General features: G+C 41.2%; 1 protein-coding gene across 1 annotated transcript; it reads left to right on the top strand.

The window, feature by feature from the left end:
- The first annotated feature begins 1,959 nt into the window (after positions 1–1,959).
- Positions 1,960–5,578, top strand: POPDC3 (popeye domain containing 3). Its single transcript, XM_010182000.1, has 3 exons — positions 1,960–2,489; positions 4,252–4,360; positions 5,258–5,578. Exons 1-3 carry the CDS (start codon positions 1,999–2,001, stop codon positions 5,576–5,578), a joined length of 921 nt encoding a protein of 306 aa, XP_010180302.1. The 5' UTR covers positions 1,960–1,998.
- Positions 5,579–17,768: the final 12,190 nt, after the last annotated feature.

Below are 17,768 nucleotides of genomic sequence, written 5' to 3' on the forward strand. Positions count from 1 at the left end.
AGAAATGCTGACTGGATTCAGAACACAAGGCCTGGGAACTGCATGTTCCAGTTTTATTTGCTTTCAGTTCAGAAATCTTACCCCTTGATCACAGAAGTACCACCTAAAATTCCTCATGCTCTTACCATGCCCAGGTAACTTCTTTGTAGCTGATGCAGTTCTCAAGTCCCATTCTCCAAGGGCTAAACCCTGCATCTGGGGGGTATCCTGTAGTGGATAAGAGTATTTGGCTATAAAGGTAAGCTGCAAAGCTCATAGCTACAAAGTACCTCATTCTTGTAATGCTGGTTCTTCCACTACACCAGGATATTGAGCATTTTTAATTTGGAAAGGTTCCTTGCTCTTTAGCTGTGATATTTTTTCAGGTCAGTGACTCCCCTATTCCCACTCCCAGAGAGGGAGCACTCTCCTCCTGACCTTTTCTTCTGAACTCTGTCTCTCGGTTGTTTAGGATTTTATTTCTTTATTTAGCATTAGTGGTTTTGAGTCATGGAATTAATGTTGAGGTTTGAATGCTTAAAGAAGTAAAGCTGTATCGGCTAGGAAATGTGATCCAGCTTTGCTTTATGAATTTCTTAGACCTGTCACAGTAAAAAACAACACTGAAAGCCCTGCTGATGATTTTGGATGCTTCACTGCATCAGCAGTACTTTTAAAGTTGTGACTGCTATGACTCTTGGGGGAAAAAGTTACCTTTGATATTCTAGAGAATCTAATAATTTAGACAGCCAGATTTTGTTAGCTTTCCTGCTGTTTTACCAGGAAAAGAACCAGACACCTAAAGACTTTGGTGTGTTGCAATTCTGATTACACTACTGATAGATTCTGGCTTTGTAATTTCTACTAAGTCTAATCTCACATTGAAGCATGCATTTTTAGTTTAAAAGAGAGACATAGAAAGATGGGGTTTGGTTTTTTTATTTATTTTGGGTTTTTTTCATAATTTTTAGTTGATGTTTTACTTTTTATTAAACTCTTAGGAATACATTATTATATGGGGGAAAAAATAGCATGTTTAACATTTTACAGTGTTGAGCAATAAAACCATGTGGACCACAACATGAAATTACACAAGGTAAAACTTTGAATGTTATAAAATATTTTGCCTTTAAGCTTTGTATTCTTCCTTATACATGACTGCTTTTTGCCTGTCATCCTTGGCGTAGAAAAGACCATCCCCTGTGATACCTGCCTTTCCCTTATTGTGAACTTTGGGGGTGTATTTTGTTGTCTCCAGGGACAGAGCAGCCTTGCTCAATTCATTAATGATAACAGAAAGGCCGGGGGGGGGAGGAGAATGCTTTGACTGAAATTCAGAGTGAGATGGAGGAGGTAAACAAGGGACAGGAGTTCACTGTCACCTCTTGTTCAAGAGCTGGGTAGGGCACTAGGTGAGACTTGCAGGCAGCAGGTTCAGGACCAACAAATGCAACTCCCTTCTCAGCAGTTAGGCTAATTGCGAAGTTATTGCATCATGTCAAATTACTGCTTGTCACAGGACATTGTGGATGCAATGCACACGTTTATATGGATTCAGTGGCGATTTAGCACTTGGTGCAGGGTTCATGAATACAGAAATGTGATCTTCAGTCGAATGAATATTGATATTTGGTCATGGAATCACCGGGCTACAAGGGGAATTGGATGACTGTAATGCAGCCTGTGGTTTTAGACAAAAAAGCTTTGATAGATTTTAATTGATGGAAATCATTGTATAAGTAATTTGTCTTTTCTTCACTTGTCCAGATCAGATGAAACTACAGATGACATGGCCAAAGTCAAGACAACACATGAACTAATGAGAAACAGCATTGCCTTCTGAGCACTGTAACCTCCTAGTTACTGGAAATATTAAATGCAACTTTACTACCAAAAGAGGCCCTGACACTGTGATCATTCAGCAGACTTTGCAAGGATGGAAAAGCAAAGGATCTCACTAGCTGTATTGTATAAATAAGTATCTCCAAGATTCAGCTGAATCAAACAACTGTATCAGCCATGGGAGAAAATGCAAGTTTTTGGGAAAGTTTGATATATGCACACCCTACCTGTACCAGCTGGAAGCAAGAGGCGGAGGGATCAATCTACCACCTAGCCAGTATTCTCTTTGTAGTGGGCTTCATGGGTGGAAGTGGATTCTTTGGGCTTCTCTATGTCTTCAGCTTGCTCGGCTTGGGCTTTCTCTGCTCTTCTGTTTGGGCTTGGCTGGATGTCTGTGCTGCTGATATCTTCTCCTGGAATTTTATCCTGTTCGCTATATGCTTCGTCCAGTTCATTTACGTTACCTACCAAGTTCGGAGCGTTTCGTTTGACAGGGAATTCCAGGAACTCTACAGCGCTCTCTTCCAGCCTCTGGGAATTTCCCTGACTGTGTACAGGAAGATCGTCTTGTGCTGCGATGCAGAAGTGGTTACCCTGGAGAAGGAACACTGTTATGCCATGCAGGGCAAAACACCTATCGATAAACTCTCCTTGCTTGTGTCAGGCAGGTTTGTATAGGTTTGTTCAGACTCGCTGCAAATATTTCTAGTTTTTCTTCCTCCTTGAAAATGAAAGAAAAAAAAAAAAGCCTGGTTTGTGTATTGTTTGTTCATTTTCCAGTATAATAAATTAAATATTAATGCAAGTAATATAAATATTAATAGGCTAAATACACTTGTCTAGGACCGCACTAGCATAAAAACACTAAGCACAAAATCTGTAATAGCATAAAGAAAAAGATTTTAAGTCATTTCTTTCCCAGACCACTGTATCATAGCACTTAACAGGTTAGGCAGACAAAGAGAGCAAATGTGTGATTCAGTCTCCAGGCTGTGGTTTGCTATCTACTGACTAGCTGATGAACGCAGCATCTTTCTTATTTTTCTTTGCTAGTAACATCTGAAACAAGACTACAAAGTAGTTATGAAACTGAATATACCGAGATAAACTCTGCTCAATAGAGATTTTGATACACATTGTATTGAGTTGCTTTCTGGGAGGTGGGAGGAGAGGAGGAAGCCTAAAAGTGCGCTTCCATTACAAGGGACATAGTCGAGCCCCACCAAGATTTGCAGAACTGAGTCTACAGCTCCTGTATACTGTGGCCCTTAGTTAGACCCTAAGGCAATAAATCTGCCTGCTTGTATTCCCTGCTTACCCCAGAGACCCTTCTGGCAATCTTACTGATGCTTTTCCTGAAGGGAAATACTTGGCTTTTATAATACATACAAAATGGTGTACAGTACTGGACCACCACAAGAGTAGATGGGGAAGGCCATGGTCTGTCTTTGGGGCACATTGTAGGTGCATTTGACAGCCTGCTGCATGGACAGATGTCATTTGTAGGCAGTTTGAAATTCAGCTGATTTAGGACTACTTGCAATGAACAATATGGATTTTAGGTAGCAGTCCCTAGTGGGATCCTTTCTGTCTAGAAAGTACCACATGAAGGTTGCTTTTGGTCATAGTCATACTGAAGGACAGGTGTCCATCCTTCTACATGCTCAGCCAGTTAGTAATCATGTGAGGAGTTCCTGCTGCCCTTCTTCGTGCAGTATAGAGCTGCTTCTGATTTTGTAAGAAGCATTAATCTCAGTGCAGAGCAGATGTAAAAAGGGAACTCCTACAGCTTGCTTTTTTTCTTTTAGCTCATGAGGTTCAAGCATACTTTTCATGCTTTTGTGTCTTCAAACTTAAATATGATTTAAAAAGTAGAAAGGAAACTTTTCTTTGGCATCTGCAGAAGGCCACAGCATTCACACAGATCCTATGCATCTGCGCAGGTCTCCTGGCTCCAGAGACAGTCCTGTGGTCATATAATTCCCATTAAACATTGAGAGAGCCCTACCTAACATGTGATGTGGGGAACTCCTGCTTCCTACTCACTGCTTTTGCCACTTGGCTCCCTTTAAAATGCATATTTGCCAAACCTAGAAATCTATCCCAGTGTGCACTTGTCTTCTACCTCATGCTCACCATTTCATGACAAAGCTTTCACATTGCTGCACAAACCTGCCCCAAAGAGGATAATGTGACTTGAATAAGGCCTGGAAAGATTTCCATTTTGGTTGCATGATTGTTTTGTGTTCTGTTTCAACTGGCCTGACCAAGTTGTGTTCAAAAATATCATTAGGATACTGTTGGCCAGTGATTGCTTTTTCATGCTCTCAAAGCTATATTTAAACTCATCACACAGTAGAAGTAACACATTCTTGCAGTTGCTGCTCCTGTAAGGTAGCACTGACAAATTAACACATCTTATCTTGGTAGGATCAGAGTGACAGTTGATGGGGAGTTTCTACATTATATTTTTCCTCTTCAATTTCTGGATTCTCCTGAATGGGATTCACTGAGACCCACAGAAGAGGGGATTTTCCAGGTAAAAGCAGAGGGGTTTTTTGAGTGCTACGGAAAACTGTTCACATACTAATTGGTAAACTTCATTTACTTGTGGGGTTTACTGGTGAAATTGCACAAACAGGTGGCATCCCACTGTTTTGGGGAGTGAAGTCTTCTTTACTTGCTGGAATGGTTATGCCACTTGTATCTTCTTTCTGTTTGCATCTTCTTGTTACAACAAACTGTTTTTTCTGAAAGCTAATCTAGGAGGCAGACTCTGTATTTGGCTGTGCTAAAATTCAGCCCTGAGAAACCAGGTTTTGGGAGGTGGGTGGAAGTTTGTGGTGAAGAGGTTTCTCTGCAAGAGGTGAAATGAAGAGCATGGGCTGGGGAGAGGGGTGCCTCTGGTACAGCTTGGCGTTGGGGGGACAGCATGGGACATGATGTCCATCGGGGTTGCCCCCTGTCATCTGTGAGCCCTCCCACTGCTGTCACTTGACTGATGCGCTGTGTCTGATGGATCTGATGTCTCGTGTCACGAGGGCAAATGGCATTTGTGAGAGCTTTCTTTAGACCTGCCTGTCCAGCTGGGGCTGCCAAGAGCAAAGCAGGGAGTGTGGGGCTGAGGCCATTGGCCTCCATCTTGGCTGGGGCTGCCGTTCAGTGCTGGCACAAGTGTGCTGTCACTGAGACCAACAAGATCCGACCTTTTTGTCCATTACCAATCACCTTTCTCACCTGTCTTTGGCATACAGTAGACCTCGCAGAGCTCTCTGGCTGGATTGAATGGCTTTAATTGCAGTAGGTGCAGAGATGCAAGGTGTATGTTGTGGGCACAGCTGGCGTGTCTGCTGAGAGAGGGCAGTGCTTTCTGAGCCAGGAGAACAGCAGTGTCACTGCCTTATAACCTAGCTAATTTTAATTTTCTGTTCTATAGGTAACACTTACAGCAGAGACAGATTGTCGGTACGTGGCCTGGAGGAGAAAGAAGCTGTATCTGCTGTTTGCTAAACACCGTTTCATCTCCCGCCTGTTCTCAATTTTAATTGGGAGCGACATTGCTGAAAAACTGTATGCCTTGAATGACAGAGTGCACATGGGGAAAGGCTTTAGGTACGACATTCGGTTACCGAACTTCTACCACGTCTCACTGCCAGAGACCCCTCCGGTGCAGCCCTCCCACCACCTACAGAGAGGGTCACCCCGGCGCAAGCCTGCGGGGGTTATAAACTGCAGCTCCTTCAGCACCCAGTCCTAGGAGGGAAGACTCTGCCTCAGCTTTTCCCCAAAGTGATGGAGGGAAATGCAAAGCGGTGAAGCAGAAGAGCAGAAAGATGAAGCAGAATGAGACCCAGTCAAGCCAATTTTGTCTGATAAGTGCCATTTACTTTCATTGGAGTAGCTTGAATTCTTCATCTCTCTAGAGCCAGTGGGTTGGCTTCTGCATTTTGACTGTTTGTGCAATACATTTAGTTTCTGTTCATTCTTTTATCTTCATCTCATTACTTTTGGACAAAACCAAATCACAACAGGCTGAAATTTTATTGTAATTGTGGTGGCCTTTGTGTTGTTTGTTTTTTGTTGTTTGTTTGTTTTTTTTAAAAACCAAACCCATGGTATTTGTAATTACACTTTTTCAAAATTACATGCCATAATGAAGTATACTCAATATAGTCAGTGAAAACAAGCAAGTTGTCTTCAAAATATAGCAACTTGCTTGTAAAATTCATAGTTACACCACATGAACATTGTCTCAATTAACATGAAGCATATTGCTGAAAAAGACTAAGAGACCAATTGTAATGGCTTTGGTTTTTAAAAGATTTTTGAAATGCACAGCAAGACTCTTAAAAAAAATAAAATAAAAATCTGTTCCATGAGTGACTGGTTTCTTTCTGGCTGTCCTAAATAGGTATTATATGAAAACAAACATAAATGTTATTGCTGGCATTAGAAAATAAAGCAGTTGTAACTGCTGCAGATATAGCTTAGGGAAAAGATTGTTTAGTTATGCTATAGGACCTAGGCTTCCACAGTGTACATGTACAATAAATACTGTTAATCAATTAACTGCTAAACCATTGGAGTTTGTTTCACAGTGTCCTTTTTAACCAGGTTTGTCAGGTAGAAACTAATTAAGAAACAGCCGCAGCAATAAACACAATTTTTAACCAAAACATTCTTGTTTAGCTTCCAGAGTCCCTTCTCTGTGCCTATGAAATTCTTGATTTGAAAGGTATTATCTCCTTAATTCTGTGGCGTTTTAATAATGTAAGGGAGCACCAGCTCACACTTCAGTAGGAGAAAGCTGGTTTCAACCCTTGAGGTCACTGTGCCTTTGGGGAGAAGTGTCTGAATGTCTTTGCTAACTCACCTTCCTGCTGCTCTGCCTGATGCCTGCCAGTAATCAAAAAATAAGCAGCATTACTATTTTATGAGACTGTATTGCTGCTTGGTAGATCTTTTAAAATATTTTTAAATTGCTGGACTGTTGGTAGGACAACCATTGGGTGTTTTTGTATGTGTGGTTATACATATGAGTTTAGATCTTAGGAGACCTTAAAATAATGATACAACCTCATGTCTGAAAGATAATAATGCATAAGAAAGCTATTAGAAGTGATATGAAACACTACCGGTTTGAAGGACCTTCAGTGTAGAGCAGATGATAACACTATATGGGTTTTGTTTTTAGTTTTATGTCCCTTTTTCAGAGGGGAAAATCTGCCAAACATAAACACTATAGCGTGCAATATAATCCCCAAATTCTTCTAATGCCCCTTCCGTATGATGTATCCTGTATGTATTACTTAATGTGTGAAGTCCCTGAGTCACAAAGCTACTTTGTCTTGGTCAAAAGAGAATTGAAAAAGTGCAAACAGAGAGTTCATTGACTGCTATTAAAGACTGGCCTGGAAAATAGCTAAGGCACAAAGTGCCAGAGGCTGGCAGTGTGCAGTAAGGACATACAGCTGTGTGTGCCCTCTTCCTATACTATTCGTGGTTAAGGGACAGGCTAGTAGGCTACCCCTTGATGTGATTCAGCATGGGTATTCTCATTTAACTTCAGCGCTGTAATTTGTATCATCTCATTTGCCAGCGATGCCTGGTGCCTGAGACCGGTGGGAAGTGCATCGTCTTTCGTGGTTGTGCTCACGTAGGCTGCCCCTTGTGATCTCCACTCTGCTTCACCTGAGCTGCTCTGAAAACCTTAAGCTGTTTTTTAACAGGTGATTTGAAAACAGCCTCCTGTCTCTTTATTCTGATAAAAATAGCAATTTATTAATTTCTTGTTCTAATACATGTGTTGGACCAATATGACGTTTATACTTAATGTTTTATGTGTTTACAATCTACAAACCTAAAAAGTCTAGAAATGTAAAAGAGATGTTATTCTAGACTAATATAAATCAATTAATGCTTTCCTTGGTTTTGAATATAAGGGCTTGTTCCATATATTCAAGAAAATTGCCTTAGCTTAAATAAGGTCAGCAATTAATAAACTAGTATGATCGTCTTCACCTTCAAAATACGGCCTAAGAGTCTTGCCCACCTATTTTCTGTATCAAGCTTATATATTCTATTTAAACTATAGCATACTGCTTAGAAAGATACCTGCTCTGCAGTGATGGGGACTTCATTACAAACTTTGGTATTTTTTTCTTCTTTGTGGCTGGTGTGTGCCTTGGTTTCAGCCTGGTTTCCAGCCACAATCTTCTGTGATGCTTTTCTCTGCTGGAATCTCTTACTATCAGAAATCTCTACTAGGGCATGTCTGAGTCAGTATCTGAACATGCTCTTCACTAATCTTGTTTAGCTTTTGCTACTGTGCTTTCTGGGCTTTGAGTCACTTTTTGAAAATTGTTTCCAGTTTTCCATCATCCATTTGAGTCACAACTAGCAGAACATTTCAGCTGTGGAATTCAGGACAGACATATCTACAATAATAGAAGTACACACAAAAGGACTGGAAGGGAGACAGCAAGCCCTCTCAACCCGTTTGTTGTTTTTTTTTTAAATCTTGACAGCACTTCTAAAATGTACTGTTAAATGTGCTCAGGTACATGACTCATAAACCAATGTTTTGGCAGAGCAGTGTAATCTACCTAAGTGAAGAGGTATTCTGACTGATGTCAGTGAAATAATACAAGCTTTTGTGATACCATATATACCCAGTCATTAGAGCGTTGGGTTGTTCAGCCTGGAGAAGAGAAGGCTCTGAAGGTGACGTTACTGCGGCCATTCAGTACTTAAAGGAGGGCTGTAAGAAAGACTGGGACAATCTTTTAAGCAAGGCTTGTTATGATAGGACAAGGAGTAATGGTTTTAAGGTAAAAGAGGGTAGATTCAGGCTAGATAAAAGGAAGACTTTTTTTTACCATGAGGGTCGTGAAACACTGGGACAGGTTGCCCAGAGATGTAGTACTTGCCCCATCCCTGAAAAGATTCAAGGTCAGGTTGGATGGGGCTCTGAGCAACCTGATCTAGTTGAAGATGCCCCTGCTTACTGCAGAGGGGTTGGACTTGATGACTTTTAAAGGTCCCTTCCAACCAAAACCATTCTATGATTCTATGATTATTTATAGGGCAGTAAAGATTTGGAGCTGGATGAAGGTCTGATGAGCATCATCCAATTTATGCCTATGTTATTACTCAGGAATAACTGTCAGTGAGGTGGTCAGGCTCCTTCGTAATCAGTTTAAGTGAACGAACACTTGAGTCCATACTGCTTTGTGGACTCAGGACAATATCAGTGAATCCTTTCTTTATCTGCAGTGGTTCTCCTTTACTCCCATTTTACATTTTAAGGAGTTCCATGATCTTCTGTGGTGTCCTGTCTACATTTGTGTACTGTTAGAGGTAAGAGTGGCAGAATCTGGTGCAGATGATGTCCTGCTCACTCATCAGCATCTGTTGATCCTCCATAGTTTTTTAAATTGTGAAAAGGAAAAGGACAAGGACAAGGATGAGGACAAGGACAAGGAGCACTCAACTTCTTACAGTTTTTATCCAGGAGAGGTTTATTTTAAATTGGGCTTGTGGCAAATTAATTTATTGAATGCAGGAATGTATTGTGAGAGCTTCAAAGTGAACCAGCAAATGTGACAGTGATCAAAGGAAAGTCAGTAGTGGAAAGAATGGTGGAAAAATGTACATATGAATACATGACCTCTACTAGGCTAAAACTGGGAAAGCTGAATACGTGCTTGGATGGAGTCACATTGTTTTCCCACACCACAGAAAAGGCATATGCTTGCAGCAATTAAATGATATGTTGATGCTGCATTTCTAGCAAAAAAGTGCTCTACAGTTTTCGATGACTGTAAATGATAAATATGAGATGTATATTGCAGGTCTTGCAAGCTGTGTGTTAAAAATGAAACAAATCCATAGCTACTTAGATACCAGAAAACTATTTAAATAGAAAATGAAAACAACTAGTATCTATTTGCTGAATTCAGGCATTAACAGATTAAATATTTTTCTTTCTATTCCTGTAATAATTGAATGCATATTATTCTGCCCCAAAGTGTTACTACATAACAGATTTTTTTATCAATACAACAAAATAAATACCTTATTAATCTGATTTGTTAATCCCTCTTGAAAATACTTTGATTAAATTAATATGCATAAAAATATAATAGGTTCAGGACTCCTAAGGGAAAGCACGTTTTTTTTCTATTTGTCTAGTTCACAGTAACTTTCCTTTCTTGTAGATTTTTGTGTCCCTTCAGTTTTTGCTTACTCTATGTGAACCAAAAGAGTTAACTGAACTTAGCATGTAAATCAAGCCACCTCATCCTGATGAATCAAACCGTGTAGGTGGAGCTTCCTCAGTAGGAGTGTGTAGGAGAAAGGCAGTGCACGCACATCATCTGCGAGCCCCAGGTTTTGGGATCATGTCCCAAACCACATCTGACAAAGCCCTTCTAGAGACCAGCTTTGCAGGTGGCTCTGCCAGCAGAGAATTTGGACCCAAATTACCAAGCCACAAATGTTGTTAAACGTTGTCACGGACCAGGAAAAAGACAAGACATTCCCAAAAGCTTGTGGGAGCAGAGGGATTTTATAGCAGTTATTCTTCTGCTGTGGATTCCCAGGCAATTTTATTCAGTTGCCAGTTCCACCACAGGTCCTAATTTAAGGGATCTGTGATGTATTGTAGGGACAGGACTATTTCCCTACCTCAGTGGGGTTTTGAAGATAAACAATGAAAGATGACTAAGAACTCAGACACTAAAGTCATATAAATAAACAACTGCGATAAAATAATGGTGTTAAATAACTTTTAGCAATGAATCCCGTAGTTTTCATTGTATCCACTAGTAACTCTCCACTCAAACTTGTCTAAAGCCTGTGGGATATAATAATTTTCTGGGAGTACAGTATGCTAGGCTGAGAAGGACGACTGAAGCCAAAAATCCCATTTCATGGATAAATGCTCTATGTCATTGTATAGAAGTGGGCAGCACCATCACTTCCTGCAGCAACCGCAGGTCATAAGCGAGCATTAAAGCATCTCAGATCCATGAGAGGAGGGGAGCAGGTCCTCTCCCTATTCTGGCTCCCAGTATCTGGTGGCTGCCAGAGAACGGGCTCAGTGGAGGTGAGACACACAGCTGTGTTTAGTGTTTCCCATGTGTAGGTTTTTGGGACTCCTAAGAAGCTTTCAGGACAATCTAGATACCCAATGCTGGGTTTGGACTTCCAGGGGCCAACTGTAGGACATGGCTACCAGGGTGGGATACTGGCAGCTAAGCTATGGGGTGGGTTTAAAACACGTTAGGTTTGACCCTGTATCTTCCCATATGCATTCCCTTACACTGGGGTAAACGAAAAAATGACTTACTCCGTAACAAAAGTGAGGCAAGCCAGTTCACATCTGCCAGGATACACAAGGGTGAGTATCAGCAGGTCTTATCAAACAGCCATTGTGCTGGAAATCCTTACTGTGCATTGTTCATCCAACTCGTTCACGTTAAAATCTTTAAGACTTAATGAATCCAGCTTCAATACAACATTTTGAATACTTATTTTTGAATATGTAGCAAAACAGGACAGTTTTCATTAACAGAAAGGTTGGGTGCTTTCAGATGATATTTTAAAGCAGGAGTCCCGAGTGAGGTGAATGGGAGTACTTCTTAAAAACCAGTCATACAGGCAGCACCATGCTCCGTTTTTTACTGGGTCTCCATTTTCTTGTTCAGTTACAGCTTTTCAAAAATGTAGTGTCATTTCAGTATATATGTTTATCTTTGAAAGAATTGATGAGTATTAGTAGGAAAAAATACAATAAATACTGATCTTCTGGAATCAGATATGGAACATAAAACATTTTTACATTGGTTTTGATTTTACAAATTATTAGTACTTTTTTTCTTTACCATAGTCATTGCCATTTTAGTTCTGAAACTGCTTTATACAGTGGTATGTAAGCTAATACTACATGCAACAGCAATAATCATATTTATCTGTATGTTTATTGCAGTCTATATCCCTGTTTTTAACCCTATATAATAGGGTTTTGTTTGTTGCTTTTTTCCTTACAGAACAAAGAAGTATAATAAACATTACTCAGAAGACTGGTCTTATTTATTCACTGGTATTAGAGGAAAATACATTTTTTAATTCTGTGCTTGCCTTTACTCTCAGAGATCATGGTAGCAAGAAGCAGTTGCAGTATACTGTAACTTGGCACACATTTTGGTAGTCATTTATGATACACACAGCTAAAGTCCAGCATCTGAATGTCAAAAGCAGCATAGTTGGGGTGCACAAGACGCTCCTTAGCATTGTCTGATGCCAACTCTTCTGAAATGGTAGAGGAGGCAGCTAATCCATAAATTGGGTGCTTATTATTGCCTTGAAGTTTATGCTCAAAACAAGAAGTATTTCAAAGTCTCTTATTTAGGACTGCTGATCTGATCAAGTGCGTAAAATGCTCCTGCTTGATACTTGGGCTACATCAACACATTCCCATTTATTTGGACCAAACTTGTGCATTCCTGGTTTACTTATTGCTCTTGAACTTTTGTTCCTAGCATTTATTTTGACTTAGTATGTTTCTTCATGGGATCATCCTTTTTTCTCCCCACTCTTGCTCTCTTCTCTCTGTCTCTTTTTGTGAAGAAAAAATGAACTTTGAAAAACCTACCTCATGCCCATTCACAGTTCTTCTGAGCTAATCCATTTACCTTTTCTTCCACCTCAGTGTGGAGTATTTTCACTCTCAAATCCTACGTGCTTTCGCCGTCACTTGTTTAAATAATTCTGCAGACTCATCTTCTGCCTCCCCTCACTTCCTCTTTGTCCTCCTTCCTCAAGTTTTAAAGTCAGATTTATCTTTTTTTTTTAGTTCTGTCTGTTCTTCTGGATATGTTAAAAACTTTTTATTTAGTTCCTTTTTTATCATGAAATAAAATCCTAATTTTTTACCCATAAATAAAAAATTCTTGGAAAACGATAGTTTTCAATGATGCTAATATGCAAAGTCCTGGAGACTCAAGCGTAGCTTTCACTTCTCAAAACCAGCCACTGGTTAATAATAAAATGCCCAGCTAAGAAGGACTAATATTGCAACAAAACATTCATTACCATTGTACCAACACCAAAAAGCACATGTGTGTTTATACCCTGACAATATCTGCAATTCCTTTGGTTTATACGGACAGGCATGCAGACACGTAAATTCACTAAGATCTCTGCAGAAGGACCGGTGAGCTGCAGTCGCGATGGATTTACTTCAGGATTAGCACAGACATCTTTGCGTGATTATTTTGAACTTTGTGCATGGAAGTTGTCCAAAAAGGGAACAGAAAAATCACAGCGAGTTCAATCTGTGCTGCCAAATCCATGCTAGCAGAGACCTCTAAGAAATGGGCTGTCACCCAACGAGGGGACAGATGCAATGCAAAAGCACTGCTTTATTACTTCTCTTCCAGTTGTGTGTGAAGTAGGAGCTGTCTCACGTTAACCCACAGCAACACATCAATAGCAACATGCGTCCTGGACAAGCGACATGGTCAAAGCCCATCTCTGGTATTCCTCCATATCCAGAAAGAAGCAGACCCATTGGGGACAGGCTCCCTGTTATTCCCCACCTCCATCAGCGAGCTGCCCTGGCAGGGCAGTGACAGCTGCACTGTAACCCCAGCCTTGGGAAATCCAATTGGTTTTATAGCAGCTCTCTTTTTTTGGGGGGGAACCATGTGATTTAGGCAGAGCTAGAGCAAGCGGAGCAGGCCCTTCCTGCACAGTCTCAGGTAACGCACATGTGAGCAGCTCATAGGCTTGCATATATTCACAGAAATCGTTCGCTGAGCAATTTCAAATAATGAACATACAAATTAAATTGTCAGCAGGAGACTGCTCACGCATAATTCAGGAACAGAGATAATTGCCAAGTGTGATTGAATAAATTGTTTACTGTGCACAGTTTAGATAACTTTAATAGCAAACAATTTTACTCTGCCCTTATACCTCCGGATTGTGTACCCTTTGGATAAATATCTACGACAACCAGTGCATCTGTTAAAACCTGGATACTTTGACAGATCATTTTAGAAGAAAGTTGGCTCCTGGCTCCAAGTTTGCAACAACCAATTACTGTACTATCAGTCAGACACTTGGAAGCCCTGGGATATGATCTTTTATATCTCGGATTCAGACAAAAAGATAGCCTTTCTTGTATAAAGAGCAGACACATTCTCTCCAGATGTGGCATGGGAAAAATTGCCTGAATATACTTCAGAAAGTGGCTGTCAGAGGGTCTGAGCTAAAATTGCACCCGAATGCGCACACTCCTCTTAAATAAACCCCCAGAATATTAAAGAGCTGACAGAGTATTTATCACTCACAATCTCTTCCATACAAACTTCCTTCTAATAAAACATAATTCTTCAGGATGCTTTCAGGCAAAACCCAAATAAATATTTGTTCTGTGGAAAATATGTGTAATTTTTCAGTTATATGGCATATAATTTCAGCATCTGGGATGGGATTTGTCTCGCTGAAATGTGGCACTTCTGAACTATGCCAGTGTATTTCATCCTACTCCAGACAGTTGCCAAGCACATGCAGGATTAACTGCTTTCTAAAAGAGCCCCCTTGCATTGTCTATAGAGGGAGTTTAAAGGATTAGTTTAGAGTAGGCATCTTTTAGCCTGTAGATGCTGAGTACACTTCCTGAAACTATAAATGGAAACATTTCATAGATCTCGCCATTGTCTGAAAATAGCCCTGTCAGCCTGGCACATCTGGATCCCGAATACAAAGCATTTGTTCTCTTCAGTGAAAACTTTGCCTAAAAAAGGCTGTGGTATCAGGCTCTCTTTTGGAAGAGGCAGAGTGCTTGCAATTCTGCAGAAAGTTACTTTATAGTCTGCTTAATAAAGTCTTCCGATGCCCAGCGAGGCTGAGCTGAGGAGCAGGAGTGGGAGGCTCTGGTCTTAGCCGTGCTTCTGAGCTCCTGCCTGACCTCGCTGAGCAGCATCTCCCCGCATCGCCAGCATCTCTCATATGTTTCCCCCATAACACGGGAGAGCAGCCAGGCCCCAGGAGGTGAGGGTACACTGGCAAAGACCACAACACAGGTCACTGGAGATGAGGAATGAGACAATTTGCAGCATGCATGTGACATTTTCTACTGTGGACCGTTAGTGTGGAGAATAACTAGATAATTGGAGAAAGTGCTTAAGCTATCAAGACTTTAATAGCAAAAGAGAGGAACGTGACAGAGAGAAAGCCTGCATCAATGAACAGCTGTAATACCACTAGACCTGTCTCTGCTGACAAAATGCATCAATTCAACACAAATCTCTAAAAATTGATCTGGCTATTTGAGGCCAACACATCATCAATGTAGATGCAATCATTTTTTATTTCTTGCCTCTGTCAGATTAATTTATATTAGCAGACTTCAATGAACTTGGACGTTATTGACATAGACGGTTAAACCAAATATTTAAGTCTTTACAGTGGTTAGGACATTAAACTGATTTAGTTAAACCAGCCCATTTTCCTACAGTACGTGAGACCTTGGTTCAAGTGAATAAACTCTACTTAATACATCCTACTTAGAGGAAGTTTATGTTATCTTTATAACCATAGATAAGTGATCTATGTTATCAAATATTACCTATATAACTAAACTTACATAAAATTAAGGCCATTAATGTCTGCATAGGACTATGTGCTATTCTCTATATAAAATTAATGCTAATCATTCTATTAGAAAAAGGGAGGTTTTCTTCTACGTACACCACAAAACAAGATTAGAGCCCATCAGAGCCATGTCTACACTCCTCATCTGCCTATGGTCCTCCTGGAGGGCCAGGAGACAGAGGCTGCTCTCAGATGCTCCCTCATTTCTCTCTTACTGCTGGCAGCTGTGCTAGATACCACCATCCACATTACCCACACGGCCTTAGTTCTTACCGCTCTGTTATGCAGGGGAAATTACACTTAATCATTAATATAATGAAATATAAAGATCACAGGAGATGGGACAAAGTTCTACACCTTCATATGGCTGCAAAGATTATTAGTTCATTGCCCAGCTTTGCTAACTAGGACTTTCTGCATTGGGCTGAGCAGATAATGTTTATCTCCAAGACTCACTCCCCACAAAACCAGAGAAGACATGGAGGGTAATGAATGAAGTACAAAGACTCTATAAAAGACACAACTAGTACAGCAAACTGTGTTTCTCCACTGCGTAACGTTCAGTAACGTGCTAGAAAATGCTCACATGTCGGTCTAGATCTGTACAGGAACTCTCTGACAGGCTGCTTTGTGCTGCTTTTGGAAGCTACTTGGCTTTGCTCCAGCAACCATAGCTGAATATTATCAATCTCAAACACATGCTAGATGCTATCTCTTGTGACTGTTCCTGTGGCCATGCTATCCTGACTCACTCTTCCTACCCTTTTTCCAGCTTGCTTAACTCTATCTCGGGAAAGAGCAAAGACATCCACAAGAATGGCTTGTGCCAGTCAGAGGAAACGTAGTCCCAAGTCAAGTTCTTTGTAATAAATTCAAAATACATTTTGGAAAATCAGGTCTTACACCAGGCAGCAGGATTCATAAAAACCCTATTCACATGGCACACATCACTGGAAAGATCCAGATCTCTTCTTCAAGAGGTAAAGGCAAGAACAACCATAACAAAGGCAGAGCCTCCTGAGACACGTGTTGATGTGTATATGTATAAACAGTTACTTCAAAAATGTTTCAGGGTTCTGTATTCTTCTTTCCAAAAATATTTAAGTATAATGCTGACCATATGCTCTCAGCTGCTGAAAAAAACCCAAAACAAGCAACCAAAAAACCCACGTTGTAGCTAGCTCATCAGAATGTATTGAAAGAGATTGTCTGCCTTTGCAGTCCTCATTTATCTCTGTCAGTCAGGTTTCGGGATGGACTGTATCTGTAGTGCCTTTCATGGCTGGATGCTACACATCAACATCCCAGGGATGAAGGCAGGCTTGGTGGCTCCTTTGCCTGTCCTGCAAGACTGGTGGTGCAAGAGGGGGCGAGACAGGACATCGGCAGGACAATCTGCCGACACGCAGGGACACAAGTGGCCTGCTTTGAAGGCATGTCATTTCTGGGAGCTGTCAAACTGCCACAGGAGCAAACGCAATGACATTTCTTAAACATTATGCTTGTGACAAAGCAACCACATTAGGTGCCAAGTTGAGAAGAGCGACTATTGTGGGTTCCTTGCCTCACCATACAGGGTAAATACTGCTTGCCACACGTTTAGGGAAGAATTCAGCTCTTCTAATTTTAAACACCCAGAAGCCAGGCACATTGCCTGAGCTCTGGGTTCACTCTACAGCAAATGGAGGCATCTCTGTTGGGTTGTTCAGCCTGGAGAAGAGAAGGCTCTAGGGAGACCTTATAGCAGCCTCCCAGTACCTGAAGGAGGCCTACAGGAAAGCTGGAGAGGGACTGTTGACAAGGGAAGGTAGTGGTAGGACAAAGGGTAGTAGTTTCAAACTGGAAGAGGGTAGTTTTAATTAGATATAAAGAAGAAATTCTTTACTGTCAGGGTGGTGAGACACTGGCACAGGTTGCCCAGGGAAGTTGTGGATGCCCCTTCCCTGGAAGTGTTCAAGGCCAGGTTGGACAGGGCTTTGGGCAACCTGGTCTGGTGGGAAGTGTCCCTGCCCACGGCAGAGGGTTGGACTGGATGATCTTTAAGGTCGCTCCCAACCCAAACCGTTCTGTGATTCAACGATTCACTCCACGGAGTTTAAACGCTTCAGCTGAGCCCTTCTCAGCACTCATAGGCTTCAAACTGGGAGGGAATGTGCGAAGTTGACACTTCTAAGGCAAACGTGGGCGCCTCTCAAACGGGAGCTGCCTCCCAAACCTCCGCTCTCTCACGCCCCCTACTCCGCCCCGCGCACGTCCCCGCCCTCTGGCGGCCGCGCCTCACC

The sequence above is a fragment of the Mesitornis unicolor genome, unplaced genomic scaffold (assembly GCF_000695765.1).
Source record: "Mesitornis unicolor isolate BGI_N332 unplaced genomic scaffold, ASM69576v1 scaffold31553, whole genome shotgun sequence".
NCBI classification, from domain to species: domain Eukaryota; kingdom Metazoa; phylum Chordata; class Aves; order Mesitornithiformes; family Mesitornithidae; genus Mesitornis; species Mesitornis unicolor.

Bases quoted from the DNA above. Each gene is read 5' to 3' on its own strand.
- POPDC3 (XM_010182000.1), top strand. From the start codon at position 1,999: ATGGGAGAAAATGCAAGTTTTTGGGAAAGTTTGATATATGCACACCCT. The intron at 2,490-4,251 runs GTTTGTATAGGT...TTATCTTGGTAG, and splicing joins TCCTTGCTTGTGTCAGGCAG to GATCAGAGTGACAGTTGATG. The intron at 4,361-5,257 runs GTAAAAGCAGAG...TCTGTTCTATAG, and splicing joins CAGAAGAGGGGATTTTCCAG to GTAACACTTACAGCAGAGAC.